This window comes from Mustelus asterias, chromosome 3 (assembly GCF_964213995.1).
Source record: "Mustelus asterias chromosome 3, sMusAst1.hap1.1, whole genome shotgun sequence".
Lineage (NCBI taxonomy): Eukaryota > Metazoa > Chordata > Chondrichthyes > Carcharhiniformes > Triakidae > Mustelus > Mustelus asterias.
The window spans coordinates 86,928,964-86,945,464 of record NC_135803.1 but is presented as its reverse complement, the minus strand read 5'-3'; the positions used below and the strand labels follow the sequence as shown (position 1 = coordinate 86,945,464).

The 16,501-nt window shown below is 45.7% G+C and overlaps 1 protein-coding gene across 3 annotated transcripts in view; it reads right to left on the bottom strand.

Moving 5' to 3' along the window:
- Positions 1 to 5,970: 5,970 nt before the first annotated feature.
- pfas (phosphoribosylformylglycinamidine synthase) overlaps positions 5,971 to 16,501 on the bottom strand; it is a 314,140-nt gene continuing 303,609 nt past the window's right edge. For all 3 annotated transcript variants that reach the window (XM_078209284.1, XM_078209285.1, XM_078209283.1), the window contains exons 28-29: positions 7,584 to 7,736; positions 5,971 to 6,515 (exon numbers count right to left, since the gene is read on the bottom strand). In XM_078209284.1, the coding sequence (XP_078065410.1) occupies positions 6,214 to 6,515; positions 7,584 to 7,736 (455 nt within the window). In that variant the 3' untranslated portion in view covers positions 5,971 to 6,213. The remainder of the gene's footprint in view (positions 6,516 to 7,583; positions 7,737 to 16,501) is intronic.

The following is a 16,501-nucleotide window of genomic DNA, read 5'->3' as shown; positions in this document are numbered from 1 at the left end:
GGTTGTTGAAGGTAAAGACATTGTGGTCCAGGATGAAGCGGATGACTTGTAAAATTGCATCTGGAGACTGGCAGTTGTCGGCGTTGAGTACTGAGGCAGTTGCAGCAATGCCATCATTGTGGGGGATGCTGGTGTAGAGTGCCGAGACGTCCATTGTGACGAGGAGTGCTCCTGGTTCAACTCAGAGGTAGAGTCATGGAGGTTCACAGCATGGAAACAGGCCCTTCGGCCCAACATGTCCATGCCGCCCTTATTTTTAAAAAAAACCCTTGGCTAATCCCAATTGCCCGCATTTGGCCCATTTCCCTCTATACCCATCATACCCATGTAACTACCTAAATGCTTTTTAAAAGATAAAATTGTACCCGCCTCTACTACTACCTTTGGCAGCTTGTTCCAGACACTCACCACCCTGTGTGTGAAAAAATTGCCCCTCTGGACACTTTTGTATCTCTCCCCTCTCACCTTAAACCTATGCCCTCTAGTTTTAGACTTCCCTACCTTTGCGAAAAGATATTGACTATCTACCTTGTCTATGCCGCTCATTATTTTATAGACCTCTATAAGGTCACTCCTCAGCCTCCTACGCCCCAGAGAAAAAAGTCCCAGTCTATTCAGCCTCTCCTTATAACTCAATCCAACAAGTCCCGGTAGCATCCTAGTAAATCTTTTCTGCACTCTTTCTAGTTTAATAATATCCTTTCTATAATAGGGTGACCAGAATGGCACACAGTATTCCAAGTGTGGCCGTACCAATGTCTTGTACAACTTCAACAAGACATCCCAACTCCTATATTCAATGTTCAAGATCCTGCTGCAATTGGACATAACCTTCCTCACTGTCCACCATGCCACCAATCTTGGTGTCATCTGCAAACTTACTAACCATGCCCCCTATATTCTCATCCAAATCATTAATATAAATGACAAATAACAGTGGGCCCAGCACTGATCCGAGGCACACCGCTGGTCACAGGCCTCCAGTTTGAAAAACTGTCTACAACCACCCTCTGGCTTCTGTTAAGAATGATGTGGAGATGCCAGCGTTGGACTGGGGTAAGCACAGTAAGAAGTCTCACAACACCAGGTTAATAAACCTGTTGGACTTTAACCTGGTGTTGTGAGACTTCTTATTCTGTTAAGAAGCCAATTTTGTATCCATTTAGATACCTCACCCTGGATCCCTGGAGATTTAACTTTATGCAACAACCTACCATGCAGTACCTTGTCAAAAGCCTTGCTAAAGTCCATGTAGACAACATCAACTGCACTGCCCTCATCTACTTTCTTGGTTACCCCTTCAAAAAACTCAATCCAATTTGTAAGACATGATTTTCCACTCACAAAGCCATGCTGACTGTCCCTAATCAGTCCTTGCATTTCTAAATGTCTGTAGATCCTGTCTCTCAAAATACCTTCCAACAATTTACCCACCACAGATGTGAGGCTAACTGGCCTGTAGTTCCCAGGCTTTTCCCTGCAGCCCTTTTTAAACAAAGGCACAAAATTTGCCACTCTCCAATCTTCAGGCACTTCACCCGTGACTATCAATGATTCAAATATCTCGTCTCGGGGACCCACAATTTCCTCCCTAGCCTCCCACAACGTCCTGGGATATACCTCATCAGGTCCCGCAGACTTATCTACCTTGATGCGCTTTAAGACTTCCAGCACCTCCTTCTCTGTAGTATGTACACTCAAGCCATCAATATTTAATTCCCCAAGTTCCCTAACATCCATGCTTTTCTCAACAGTAAATACTGATGAGAAATATTCATTTAGGATCTCACCCATCTCTTGTGGATCCGCACATAGATTACCTTGTTGATCCTCAAGATGCCCTACTCTCTCCCTTAATACTCTTTTGTCCTTTATGTATTTGTAGAAGCTCTTTGGATTCTCTCAGTGCTCCATGTGTGCTGAGTTTCTGTAGGAAGTCCATAGTGTCGCAACAAAAGCTGGGGGTTCTTTGTACAATGGGTTTTAGGATGCCCTCGACGTAGCCGGAGAGGTTTTCGCACAGGGTCCCATTACCCGATACAATGGTCCACACAACCCTGCCACAGCAACCTCTGCAAGACATGCGAGATCATCGACCACGGATGCCATCATCTCACGTGAGAACACCATCCACCAGGTACACGGTACATACACTTGCAACTCGGCCCACGTTGTCTACCTGATACGCTGCAGGAAAGGATGTCCCGAGGCATGGTACATTGGGGAGACCATGCAGACGCTATGACAACGGATGAATGAACACCGCTCGACAATCACCAGGCAAGAATGTTCTCTTCCTGTTGGGGAACATTTCAGTGGTCATGGGCATTCGGCCTCTGATCTTCGGGTAAGCGTTCTCCAAGGCGGCCTTCACGACACACGACAGCGCAGAGCCGCTGAGCAGAGACTGAAAAGCCATGTTCCGCACACGAGGACGGCCTCAACCGGGATCTTGGGTTCATGTCACACTATCTGTAACCCCCACGACTTGCCTGGGCTTGCAAAATCTCACGAACTGTCCTGGCTGGAGACAATATACATCTCTTTAACCTGTGCTTAAACCCTCTCTCCACTCACATTGTCTGTACCTTTAAGACTTGATTACCTGTAAAGACTCGCATTCCAACCATGATTTTGGAAATTGAGTTTGTGTCTTTATATGCCCTGTTTGTGAACAGAACTTCCACTTACCTGATGAAGGAGCAGCGCTCCGAAAGCTGGTGGCTTGTGCTACCAAATAAACCTGTTGGACTTTAACCTGGTGTTGTGAGACTTCTTACTGTGTTTACCCCAGTCCAACGCCGGCATCTTCACATTATGACCTCCCCTGTAGCCAGAGAAGATACAAAGATTTCTCTCAAGGCCCCAGGAATTTCCTTCCTTGCCTCTCTCAGTATTTTGGGATATATCCCATCAGGCCCCGGGGACTTGCCTACCTTAATGTTTCTCAAGAACCCCAATACCTCCTTCTTTTTGATCTCAACTTGACTCAAACTATCTACACACCCTTTTTCAGATTCATCATCCACCAAGTCGTTCTTTTTGGTGAATACTGACGCAAAGTACTCATTTAATACCTCGCCCATTTCCTCTGACTCCATGCATAGATTCCCTCCCTTGTCCTGGAGTGGGTGCTGGGGGGTAGGTACAGGGGAGATGTTAGGGGTAAGCTTTTCACACAGAGGGTGGTGGGAGAGTGGAATCGGCTGCCGTCAGTGGTGGTGGAGGCGAACTCAATAGGGTCTTTTAAGAGACTCCTGGATGAGTACATGGAGCTTAATAGGATAGAGGGTTGTAGGTCTAGAAGGTAGGGATGTGTTCGGCACAACTTGTGGGCCGAAGGGCCTGTTAGTGCTGTAGTTTTTCTATGTTTCTAACCCTCTCCCTGGCTACCCTTTTGCTCTTTATATATGTATAAAAGCCTCCTCTAAACTTTTCCCCATGCACCTTAAACCTATGCCCCCTAGTATTTGACTTTTCTACCCTAGGAAAGAGCATCTGACTATCCATTCTGTCTATGCCACTCATAATATTGTAAACCTCTATCAGGTCACCCCTCAACTTCTGTCGTTCCAAGGAAAACAAACCGAGTTTATCTAACCACTCCTCATAGCTAATACCCTCCAGACTAGGCAACATTCTGGTAAACCTCTTCTGTACCCTCTCCAAACCATCCACATCCTTCTGGTACTGTGGTGACCAGAATTGTACACAATATTCTAAATGAGGTTCTGTACTGCTGCAGCATGACCTGCCAATTTTTATATTCAGTGCCCCGACCGATGAAGGCAAGCATGCCACATGCTTTCTTGACTACCTTATCCATCTGCGTTGCCACTTTCAGTGATTGGTGGACATGCTAGCCCAGATATCTCTGCCTGTCAATGCTTCTCAGGGTTCTCCCATTTACTGTGTAATTCCTACATGCATTGGACCTTGCAAAGTGCATTATCTCACACTTTTCCGGATTAAACTCCATCTACCATTTCTCCGCCCAAGTCTCTAACCGGTCTATATCTTGCTGTATCCTCTGACAATCCTCTTCACTATCCGCAACTTCACCAATTTTTGTGCTGTCTGCAAACTTACTAATCAGACCAGCTACATTTTCCTCCAAATCATTTATATATACTACGAACAACAAAGGTCCCAGAACTGATCCCTGTGGAACACTGCTAGTCACAGCCTTCCATCCAGAAAAGCACCCCTCTACTGCTACACTCTGTCTTCTATGGCCAAGCCAGTTCTGTATCCATCTTGCCAGCTCTCCTCTGATCCTGCGTGACTTCACCTTTCTTACCAGTCTACCATGAGGTACCTTGTCAAAGGCTTTACTGAAGTCCATGTATACAACATCCACTGCCTTTCCCTCATCTATCATCTTCGTCACTTCCTCGAAAAACTCGATTAAGTTAGTGAGGCACGACCTCCCCTTCATAAAATCATGCTATCACTACTAAGTCCATTTCATAGAATCATAGAAACCCTACAGTGCAGAAGGAGGCCATTCGGCCATTTGTTTCCAAACGTGAGTAAATCCCGTCCCCAAGAATCTTTACCACTGATGTAAGGCTCACCGGCCTATAGTTTCCTGGATTATCCCTGCTGCCCTTCTTAAACAATGGAACAATATTGGCTATCCTCCAGTCCTCTGGAACTTCACCTGTAGCCAATGAGGATAAAGATTTCTGTCAAAGCCCAATTAGTGCTCTCCCTGTGAGGGATGTATTAGAGCTGAGTGTTGTGTTGGGGAGAGTGCTGTTTTATGGGTCTCTAAGCCAGGACTATCCATGAATAAACAACTGTAACTTGTCCCGGAGTTTCCTGTGGTTAGTTGAAGAAGTCCACCACAACAAGGAGTGATGACATTTCTTTCCGACTCGAGCTGAAAAGATGATAGAAGCCAATTCCATAAATCACTTTAAAAGGGTGTTAGGAAGATATAAATAGGATGACAAGCTTCAAAAATCAGGAATTTGGGATGATTATTGTGAGAAATTGGAGTCTTTGATAAACAGGCATTTTCTGTATTTTGAAGGATTTGCTAAGCAACATGAACAGTCTTGGTTTAAGATTCTGTGTTAACATCCTAAACTGTTAGGATGGTATCTTGCGTGTCTTGACGATGCAAGTGTTTAGAAATGACCAAGATGACCCTCTGGAGCAGAATGTAAATTGGAAGTCTGACCTCAAGCAGGGTGGGTAGTGACCACCCTGATGCTTTGAGTATCTGCCCTGTGCCCATTGGTCACTTTATTTTCAACAGGTGATTGACACTGGGGAAGCTACTAGTCCCCAGAGAAAGGGTATATTAACAAATGCTCAGGTACAGGGGGGTGATACTGTTACGGGTGATATACTGCTGCTGAGGTGACAGTGGTCAATGGACAGCCTTCTTTCCCAGAATGGAAGAAGCGGATGAGGAAGATGAGATGAACACACACTGTACCAAGAATTTATCTGCCATTTGGGATTTTGACTGTTGGGGGTCATATACCTTCTCTGACTAATTAGTTTATATCTGAACTGTTGTTTCTTAATAAACTTAATAATCCACTTTAAAATTACTTATGACCAGTCGACTTCCTATTTAGGTATCTGTGGTTCTCAAACCCCAGTTGATGTTACAACACGATTTTGGGATATGTGCCTTTGCCCTTTCAAAGAGTCAATGCATGCTGAACACATTCCATGCCATAACTTTCTATGATTCAAAAGTTTCCAGCAAACCTACAATTCGGTTCATTGATTAATTACAATTGGAAAATTGATGTCTCCACATCGGACAGGGTGGAGGGAGTTTTACTCTATATCTAACCCTGTGCTGTACCTGTCCTGGGAGTGTTTTATGGGGACAGTGTAGAGGGAGCTTTACTTTCTATCTAACGCCATGCTGTACCTTCCCTGGGAGTGTTTGATGCTGAGTCTTTCATGTGGTGAATATTAAATGCATCCAAGAAAGGAGACAGGGGTGGTACAAACTGAGATCAGTTTTTATTTTTCAGTGATATTTTTACTGGACTAATAAGGTGAATGATTCTGGACCCATATGATACTTGACTGTAAGAAAGATTCTGTGCCTTCAACACTGCTAAGTGTAGAATGAGTGCTGAGGGACGATGGAACCGAGTCTCTGAGGATTTTGGGTGGTGGAGAGTCTGCAAGGGAGTGAGGACAGACTCTCAGTGACAGTCAAGGGGATGAGTAGAGACTCTACAAACACCACTGGTGAGCATTCTGGAACATGCGTAACCACGGTGATACCGTGAGAGTTTGCCGCCAGTCCTGAGGCATCCAGGGCCACTGCCAGAGCAAGGTGCAACGTTCTGGGTGAGGCATCATTGCAAGGTGTCGGCCATCAGCGGAACAGAGAGCAGCAATGCCATGTGGTGATCCGTTGGGATTCTGGGGATATTGTTCTGTTGGGTTGCCAGAATCATCGCAGTAACGGAGTGGAGCCAGGTTTCCCTCAGTCACCTGCCTCAGCACAGTGTCTGACTCAAACTGCATGTAACCTGCCAAGAAATTGGGAGAGAGAAATGAATGGGAGAACACTCCATTCTGCTGGGCACAGCACCACCTCACATTGGTCATAGGTGTCCAGCTCCAGCACTAGACCATAACTGAACATACAGGACAGCATAAGATCATTACAGTGTAGGAGGCGACCGATTGGGAGGCCTTGACAAAAATCCCACCCAGGCCCTATCTTCATAACTCCATGTATTTACCCTTCTAGACCCCCTGACACTAAGAGGCAATTTATCACAGAATCACAGAAACCCTACAGTGCAGAAAGAGCCATCTGGAGTCTGCACCGACCACAATCCCACCCAGGCCCTACCCCTATATCCCTACATATTTACCCGCTAATCCCTCTAACCTACGCATCTCAGGACACTAAGGGGCAATTTTAGCATGGCCAATTCACCAAACCTGCACATCTTTGGAGTGTGGGAGGAAACCGAAGCACCCGGAGGAAACCCACGCAGACACAGGGAAAACGTGCAAACTCCACACAGACAGTGATCCAAGGCTGGAATTGAACCCGGGTCCTGGTGCTGTGAGGTAGCAGTGTTAACCGCTGTGCCAGCATGCCACCACAGTCCACAGGTAGCCATGATGTGGAGATGCCAGTGTTGGACTGGGGTGGATTCAGTAAGAAGTCTCACAACACCAGGTTAAAGTTCAACAGGTTTATTTGGAATCACCTGATGAAGGAGCAGCGCTCTGAAAGCTCGTGATTCCAAATAAACCTGTTGGACTTTAACCTGGTGTTGTGAGACTTCTTATAGTCCACAGGGACGGATACTGAACATTAAGGATGGCAGGGTTAGACAGATACACAGCCCCAGAGACTAATACAGAACATACAGGACTAATACTGAACATACAGGACGGCAGGGGTTAGAAAGATACACAGTCCCAGGGACTAATGCTGAACATACTGATGGATTCACAGAGTCAGTGGCTTGTGAGTACTCAAGAGAGATGTCACTTGGCAACCTGGAGTTTGTGGATTCTGACTCACTCATAATTCACCTATTATAACTCCTCCCCTAGGCTAGTGTGGAGTCTCTCACCTTCACCATGGGCCACCCAGACTCCGAGTGTTGAGCCTTCCATCCCCTGCAGCAGAACTGAGCTGCTCTCCAATATGGTAACAGTGACAAAGCGTGACTCAAAACGTCCGGATCGGTTGTGGGTCAGCAGGACTCCCTGACGGATTTCACCATCTGAAAAAGATATTGGTCCAAGTCACACAGTCAATGGAAGTTCTGGGGTGAAGTGTTGAAGACCCCTTGACCTCCAGCCTGGCATCTCTATCTTAACGCAATCTGAGCACGAGATCAGTAAAAGTAGTGACAGTGGTAAACAGGGACATTACAACAAACCAAGCATTAGTGTTATATTAAGAGGGATAGAATTGAAAAGCATGAATGTTATGCAGTAGTTGTACTGAGCCTTCTGGTCTCCATTTTATAAATATGTAGAGGTGCTGGACAGTGTGCAAAAAACATTGGCTTGGATTTTCCGCTCCAGATCAGAGCTATAGAAACATAGAAAATAGAAGCAGCATTCGGCCCTTCGAGCCTGCTCTGCCATTCATTTTGATCATGGGTAATCATCAAATTCAATACCCTGATCCTGTCTTCCCTTCATATCCTTTGGTCCTTTTGGCCCAAAAGCTATATCTAATTTCTTCTTGAAATCATGGCGAGGATGATCACAAAATCTGGCGAAAAGACTTGAGGTGCGATGTCTGATAACGTGCGCACCCCCACGCCACGCGCACCAATGCAGCTGAGATAGTTTCATCGGCTCAACTGGCATGCACTGAGGCAGACAGTGAAGCAATTACACCCGCTCAAGGAGCACAGATTCCACAAGGTAGCAATGATTCTTTAATTTAACAATTAACTAAACTTTGCTGTTCGTGTTGGAAGAAGGTGAGTTTTACTTTTAAACAGGGCTTATGCAGCCTCTGCTTACAGCTGCAACCAGTTAATTAGATTACTGTCTTAAATAGGTTTTGAGAGGCTAGATTCGGGGGGGGGGGGGGGGGGGGTGAAAATGGAGCGGGGTGTGAGCGAGTGACAACTGTACGAGCTCGAGCTGCAGATTACCAAACTGCCATATATTTAGCAAAAATCTGGGAATTCACATCAGCTCCTTCAGCTCAAGTGGAAGACCCAACTGCAAAATGCTCAGAAATGCTCAGTTCTTCAAAGCATCGAGAAATCTACTACAAGAGGGGAATGAATCCCTGAAACCAAACAACTAACTGAAAAGACAGGAGAGAAGCTATTCTGTGTTTTAGGAAGGAAGAACTTAAAGGCTGTGGCTGAACAGTCTGCAAAGATTTAACTTTTAATGTGCTGAAAGATCTTCAAACAAGCAAACCTGATTTTTGGTTAAAGTTGTTTTTTTTAAAGTATGCTGGGATTTCCTGTAGCCAAGCTGGCCTGAAACTTATTAAAGGATACAAGGGTTAGATGTAACAGCTTGACGCCAGCAGAAAGAAGTTGTTTACAGACCTATGGAGCCAGTGTTCCTTATATGGGCATGGGAATATAAGCCACATGCATTTAAGGCCTAACCATGAAGGAGTCTGGAGGGACCAGTGCCTCTGTCCTGGCTCTATTTGATCGGCCTAATCGAACGATGCAATCTGGTTTCTGATCAATTCATTGGCTGGTTGCCATGGAACTTTTGGGGTATAATAATGCTAACGCAAAGAGCTTGTGGCATTGTGAAGAACCCAGGGACCAAAGCTGATAGGAAGATGACAACATCCAAGAAGAAAGGCTGATACTGTGCGGAAAAATCCTGGTCAGGTTTCATGTGCAACTGGAAATCAACCTTGAGTAAAATAACAGATTGAGAGAATTTGGTTTAAGCATTGAAAGTATTCACTATTGTTTAAGTAACTGCAAAATAAAGTTGACTTTGTGTCGACTTTAGATACTTAGTAGAGGTTAAAACACACAGGTTTGTACATCAAGGCATATTGTTTAATTGGGAGCATTAAAAATGTTTTTTTATTTCAATGTTTTATTCCAAAGATGTGCGGTTAGATTGATTGGCCATGGTAAATTGCCCCATGATGTCAGCGGGACTAGCAGGGTAAATACGTGGGCTCAAGGGGATAAGTCTTCGGTGGGATTGTGGTCGGTGCAGACTCGATGGGCTGAATGGCCTCCTTCTGCACTGTAGGGATTCTATGATTAAAGACAAGTTTCACATTTTAGAAGTCATATGTATTGAGAAGAGAGTGTTGGTGATGTATTTTTGAGCAGTGGCGTTACAAAATACCTTATACTTCTGAAGCTAGCTGGAAATGTTCAGTACGTGTCCTGCCAAGTAATGGAGGAGACTTCAAGGCTTTAGCTAAACCCCACACCTAAGTTCCTTTGCATTGAGAATCAAAAATACATAGAGGCTAGATTCAGAGAGTATAAAAGCAGGCCATCTTACACGGTTGCTTTTGTCTGCACTGAAGTGCTGCCTTCAGTTGCAGTATAGTGTTAATTTGGAGTTTGGTGATCGAGGGCATTTGGCGAAGCAGGAAGGAAGTGAGGAAAGGAAGTGATCTTTTCTACTAGTGGTTAGCACCGCTGCCTCACAGCGCCAGGGACCCGGGTTCGATTCCCGGCTTGGGTCACTGTCTGTGTGGAGTTTGCATGTTCTCCCCGTGTCTGCGTGGGTTTCCTCTGGGTGCTCCGGTTTCTTCCCACAGTCCAAAGGTGTGCGGGTTAGGTGGATTGGCCATGCTAAATTGCCCCTTAGTGTCAGGGGAATTAGCATGGTAAATACATGGGATTATGGGGGATGGGGCCTGGGTGGGATTGTGGTCGGTGCAGACTTGATGGCCCAAATGGCCTCCTTCTGCATTGTAGGATTCTATGATCTACCTTTCCTCAGAAAGAGCAGCAGCCTTGGTAAGGAGAAGCTGGTGAGTATTTCTACTGTCCTTAACACACCCTAAACTAAAGGAAGTAAAGGTAAAGGGGATAATTTAAGGGTAACTTAAATAAGAAGCTATTGGATAGGCACATGGAGCACTTCGGGATGATAGGGAGGAAATAGCTTGATCTGGGTTTCAGACAAAGCTCAGCACAACATCGTGGGCCGAAGGGCCTGTTCTGTGCTGTACTGTTCTATGTTCTATGTAACTCATTAAGAAGTTTAACAACACCAGGTTAAAGTCCAACAGGTTTATTTGGTAGCAAAAGCCACACAAGCTTTCGGAGCTCTAAGCCCCTTCTTCAGGTGAGTGGGAGGGGCTTAGAGCTCCGAAAGCTTGTGTGGCTTTTGCTACCAAATAAACCTGTTGGACTTTAACCTGGTGTTGTTAAACTTCTTACTGTGTTTACCCCAGTCCAACGCCGGCATCTCCACACTATGTAACTCATGGCAGGGCAGCTTGGTCATGTGGAATGTTCTTCCTGCGTAATTTGGGAAGTCAGGGACACTTTCAGTATCCAGGGTGACCACTTGTTCAGAAAGTGTCTCCAGCTGCAGCTATTTGAAATCCATGTTTCGGACTGGAGCTGCGACTGGATTCACTGTGGAGCATCCGCAAGGATCAGATCTTTGTGGATAGCATATCCAGTGGGATGGTCACACCACAGGTACGCAGGCAGAAAGAGAATGCATGATCACCCGACAGAGAAAAAGCAGTAGGCAGGTAGTCCCGGAGTTCCCTGAGTCTATCTCCCCCTCTAACATGTTTTCCATTTTGAAGGTGGTTTCTCAAGAGAATGCAGCAAGAGCCAAGTCCATGGCACGGCTACATAAGGTGGGGAGAAAATAAAGAATGGGAGAGCAATACTGATTGGTGATTTTATTTGTAAGTGGCTGCAGACCTGAATTCAGGATGGTATGTATGTTGCCTCCCTGGTGCCGGTGTCAAGGATTTCACTGAGTGGCTGCAGGAATTCTGAAGGGGGAGAGTGAACAGCCAGAAATCGTGGTACTTACCAGTACCAACAATGTAGGTAAGAGAGATGAGCTCCTGAAAGCAGGATATAGGGAGCTAGGAAATAAATTAAAATGCAGGACCTCAAAGGTAGCAATCTCAGGATACCCTCAATGAATCTCAATACCCTCTAAGTGAAGAAATTCCTCCCAATCTCTGTCTAAAACAGATGACTGCTTTACTCTGGGATTATGCCCTCTGGTCCAAGACTCTCCCACAAGGGGAAACAACCTCTCAGCAGCTACCATGGCCCCTCGAGAATTCTGTATGTTTGAATAAGGTCACCTCTCATTCTTGTAAACTCCACTGAGTACAGGCCCATCCTACTCAACCTCTCCTCATAAGAAAATCCTTCTATACCCAGGATCAACTTAGTGAACCTTCTCTGGACTGTCTCCAACGCCAATATATATTTCCTTAGATAAAGGGACCAAAACTGTTCACAGTATTCCAGGTGTGGTCTAACTAGTGCCTTGTATGGTTTTAGCAAGACTTTTCTATTTTTATATTTCATCTCCTTTGAAATAAAGGCCAATATTGCATTTGCCTTCCCTATTACCTGCTGAACTTGCACACTAGCTTTTTGTGATTAATAGAGTGAGCTTGACATGCTAGTGGGAGACAGAGTGCAGCCTAAGATTTAGCCACAATGAAAGTATTGGAAATTTGAAGCTAGGTGGGTAACTATTGATTAGTGTTGGTAAGTGCTTTTTCTCTTTAAATTCAGTAGTCTAGTTTAAAGGTCAATCAGCAACAGACCCAGTTAGCTATGTGGCAGTTATCTGTCAATCAAGTGAAGCCTGGTTAGGGCCTCAATAGATGTGAACACTTAGGAATTTTAAACTGATGTGCGAGTCATCTCAGCTCACCTCAGCTGTATTTATGGCAGTGGTTTTAACAAGCGCACGACCAGTGAGCTTGCGCACGCCGGTGGGAGAGAGACAGCAGCCGGAGTAAGATCAGCCAAAGTGAGGGTATTGGAAATTTGGAGCTGAGTGGGAATTCGGTGCTGAGGGGAAAGAGGTGCTCACCTTTGGGAGGAGCAGAGAGATGGACCTGCGAAGGAGACTCAAAGGCAAGGGAGAAGTAGAAAGAAATCAAACTGTGACGTCACAGCCAGCAGGTAAGTGATTGGCTGGTGACTGGTAAGTAGTGTTTCTTTTCGTTTTTCTCTTTTTTCCTCATGGCATTGTAGTTGTTGTAAGTTAACTTAAGGGTCAAGTAATGGCAGGAGATCCCAGGCCCCTGTCATACTCCTCTTGTGCGATGTGGGAATTCATTGGACCCTTCTGGTGTCCCTGGCTCCTTCACATGCAGGAAATGTGTCCAACTGCAGCTCCTGTTAGACCGCTCGATGGCTCTGGAGCTGCAAATGAATTCACTTTGGAGCATCCACGATGCTGAGGAAGTCACGGATAGCACGTTCAGTGAGTTGCTCACACCGCAGATAAAAATTACTGAGGGAGATAGGAATGGGTGACCACCAGTCAGAGGAAGAGTAGGAAGGCAGTGCAGGGGTCCCCTGCGGTCATCTCCCTCCAAAATAGAATACCATTTTGGATACTGTTGGAGGAGATGGCTCACCAAGGGAAGGTGGCAGCAGCCACGTTCATGGCACCGTGCTGGCTCTGCTGCACAGGAGGGCAGGATAAAGAGTGGCAGAGCTATAGTGATAGGGGATTCAATTGTAAGGGAATAGATAGGCATTTCTGTGGGCGCAAACAAGACTCCAGGATGGTATGTTGCCTCCCTGGTGCAAGGGTCAAGGATGTCTCGGAGCAGCTGCAGGGCATTCTGGAGGGGGAGGGTGAACAGCCAGCTGTCATGGTGCATATAGTCACCAACGATATAGGTAGAAAAATGGAATGAGGTCTTACAAGCTGAATTTAGGGAGTTAGGAGTTAAACTAAAAAGTAAGACCTCAAAGGTAGTGATCTCTGGATTGTTACTAGTGCCACGTGCTACTCAGAGCAGGAATGTCATGATAGTTAAGTTGAATACGTGGCTTGAGGGGTGGTGCAAGAGGGACATTGGAACCGGTTCTGGGGGAGGTGGGACCTGGGCTGGAATGAAACCAATGTCCAAGGGGGAGTGTTTGTTAGTGCTGTTGGGGAGGGTTTAAACTATTGTGGCAGGGGATGGAAACCGATGCAGGAAGTCAGAGGGAAGGAAAGTGGGGACAGAAACAATGGGCAGTAAGGGAAAAGTGCAACGCAGAGAAGCCAAAGACAAAAATCAAAAAGGGCCACATTACATCATAATTCTCAGAGAGCAATAAATGCCAAAAAAAATGCCTGAAGGCTCTGTGTCTCAATGCGAGGAGCATTTATAATAAGATGAATGAATTAACTGCGCAGATAGTCATTATGGATACGATGCAACTGGGATCATGGAGACCTGGCTCCAGGGTGACCAGGAATGGGAACTCAACATCCAGGGGTATTCAATATTCAGGAAAGATAAATGGAAAGGAAAGGGGGGTCGGGTAGCCTTGCTGGTTAAAGAGTAAGGAAGGACACTAGCCTGGACAATGTGGAATCTGAATGGGTGGAGCTGCGGAACGCCAAAGAACAAAAATGGCTAGTGGGAGTTGTGTTCAGACCAACAACAGTAGTAGTGAGGTTGGGGATAGAAACATAGAAACTCTTCGAGCCTGCTCCGCCATTCATCTTGATCATGGCTGATCATCAAATTCAATATCCTGATTCCTCCCTTCCTCCCATATCCCTTGATCCCTTTCGCCCCAAGAGCTATATCTAATTTCTTCTTGAAATCAGACAATATTTGGCCTCAACTACATAGAACATAGAACAGTACAGCACAGAACAGGCCCTTCGGCCCACGATGTTGTGCCGAGCTTTATCTGAAACCAAGATCAAGCTATCCCACTCCCTATCATCCTGGTGTGCTCCATGTGCCTATCCAATAACCGCTTAAATGTTCCTAAAGTGCCTGACTCCACTATCACTGCAGGCAGTCCATTCCACACCCCAACCACTCTCTGCGTAAAGAACCTACCTCTGATATCCTTCCTATATCTCCCACCACGAACCCTATAGTTATGCCCCCTTGTAATAGCTCCATCCACCCGAGGAAATAGTCTTTGAACGTTCACTCTATCAATCCCCTTCATCATTTTATAAACCTCTATTAAGTCTCCCCTCAGCCTCCTCCGCTCCAGAGAGAACAGCCCTAGCTCCCTCAACCTTTCCTCATAAGACCTACCCTCCAAACCAGGCAGCATCCTGGTAAATCTCCTCTGCACTCTTTCCAGCGCTTCCACATCCTTCTTATAGTGAGGTGACCAGAACTGCACACAATATTCCAAATGTGGTCTCACCAAGGTCCTGTACAGTTGCAGCATAACCCCACGGCTCTTAAACTCCAACCCCCTGTTAATAAAAGCTAACACACGATAGGCCTTCTTCACAGCTCTATCCATTTGAGTGGCAATCTTTAGAGATCTGTGGATATGGACCCCAAGATCTCTCTGTTCCTCCACAGTCTTCAGAACCCTACCTTTGACCCTGTAATCCACATTTAAATTAGTCCTACCACAATGAATCACCTCACATTTATCAGGGTTAAACTCCATTTGCCATTTTTCAGCCCAGCTTTGCATCCTATCTATGTCTCTTTGCAGCCTACAACAGCCCTCCACTTCATCCACTACTCCACCAATCTTGGTGTCATCAGCAAATTTACTGATCCACCCTTCAGCCCCCTCCTCTAAGTCATTAATAAAAATCACAAAGAGCAGAGGACCAAGCACTGATCCCTGTGGCACTCCGCTAGCAACCTGCCTCCAATCTGAAAATTTTCCATCGACCACCACCCTCTGTCTTCGACCAGACAGCCAGTTACCTATCCAATCGGCCAACTTTCCCTCTATCCCACACCTCCTCACTTTCATCATAAGCCGACCATGGGGGACCTTATCAAACGCCTTACTAAAATCCATGTATATGACATCAACTGCCCTACCTTCATCAACACACTTAGTTACCTCCTCAAAAAATTCAATCAAATTTGTGAGGCACGACTTGCCCTTCACGAATCCGTGCTGACTATCCCGGATTAATCCGCATCTTTCTAAATGGTCGTAAATCCCATCTCGAAGGACCTTTTCCATCAATTTACCAACCACCGAAGTAAGACTAACCGGTCTATAATTACCAGGGTCATTTCTATTCCCTTTCTTAAACAGAGGAACAACATTCGCCATTCTCCAGTCCTCTGGCACCATCCCCATGGACAGTGAGGACCAAAGATCAAAGCCAAAGGCTCTGCAATCTCATCCCTTGCCTCCCAAAGAATCCTAGGATATATTTCATCAGGCCCAGGGGACTTATCGACCTTCAGTTTATTCAAAACTGCCAGGACATCCTCCCTCCGAACATCTATTTCCTCCAGCCTATTAGCCTGTAACACCTTCTTTTCCTCAAAAACATGGCCCCTCTCCTTGGTGAACACTGAAGAAAAGTATTCATTCATCACCTCGCCTATCTTTACTGACTCCATACACAAGTTCCCACTACTGTCCTTGACCGGCCCTAACCTCACCCTGGTCATTCTTTTATTCCTCACATAAGAGTAAAAAGCCTTGGGGTTTTCCTTGATCCAACCCACCAAGGACTTCTCATGTCCCCTCCTAGCTCTCCTAAGCCCCTTTTTCAGCTCATTCCTTGCTACCTTGTAACCCTCAATCGAGCCATCTGAACCTTGTTTCCTCATCCCTACATAAGCTTCCCTCTTCCTTTTCACAAGACATTCCACCTCTTTTGTGAACCATGGTTCCCTCACTTGGCCATTTCCTCCCTGCCTGACAGGGACATACCTATCAAGGACACCCAGTATTTGTTCCTTGAAAAAGTTCCACTTTTCATTAGTTCCTTTCCCTGACAGTTTCTGTTCCCAACTTATGCCCCCTAATTCTTGCCTAATCGCATCATAATGACCTCTCCCCCAATTGTAAACCTTGCCCTGCCGTACGGCCCTATCCCTCTCCATTGCAATAAC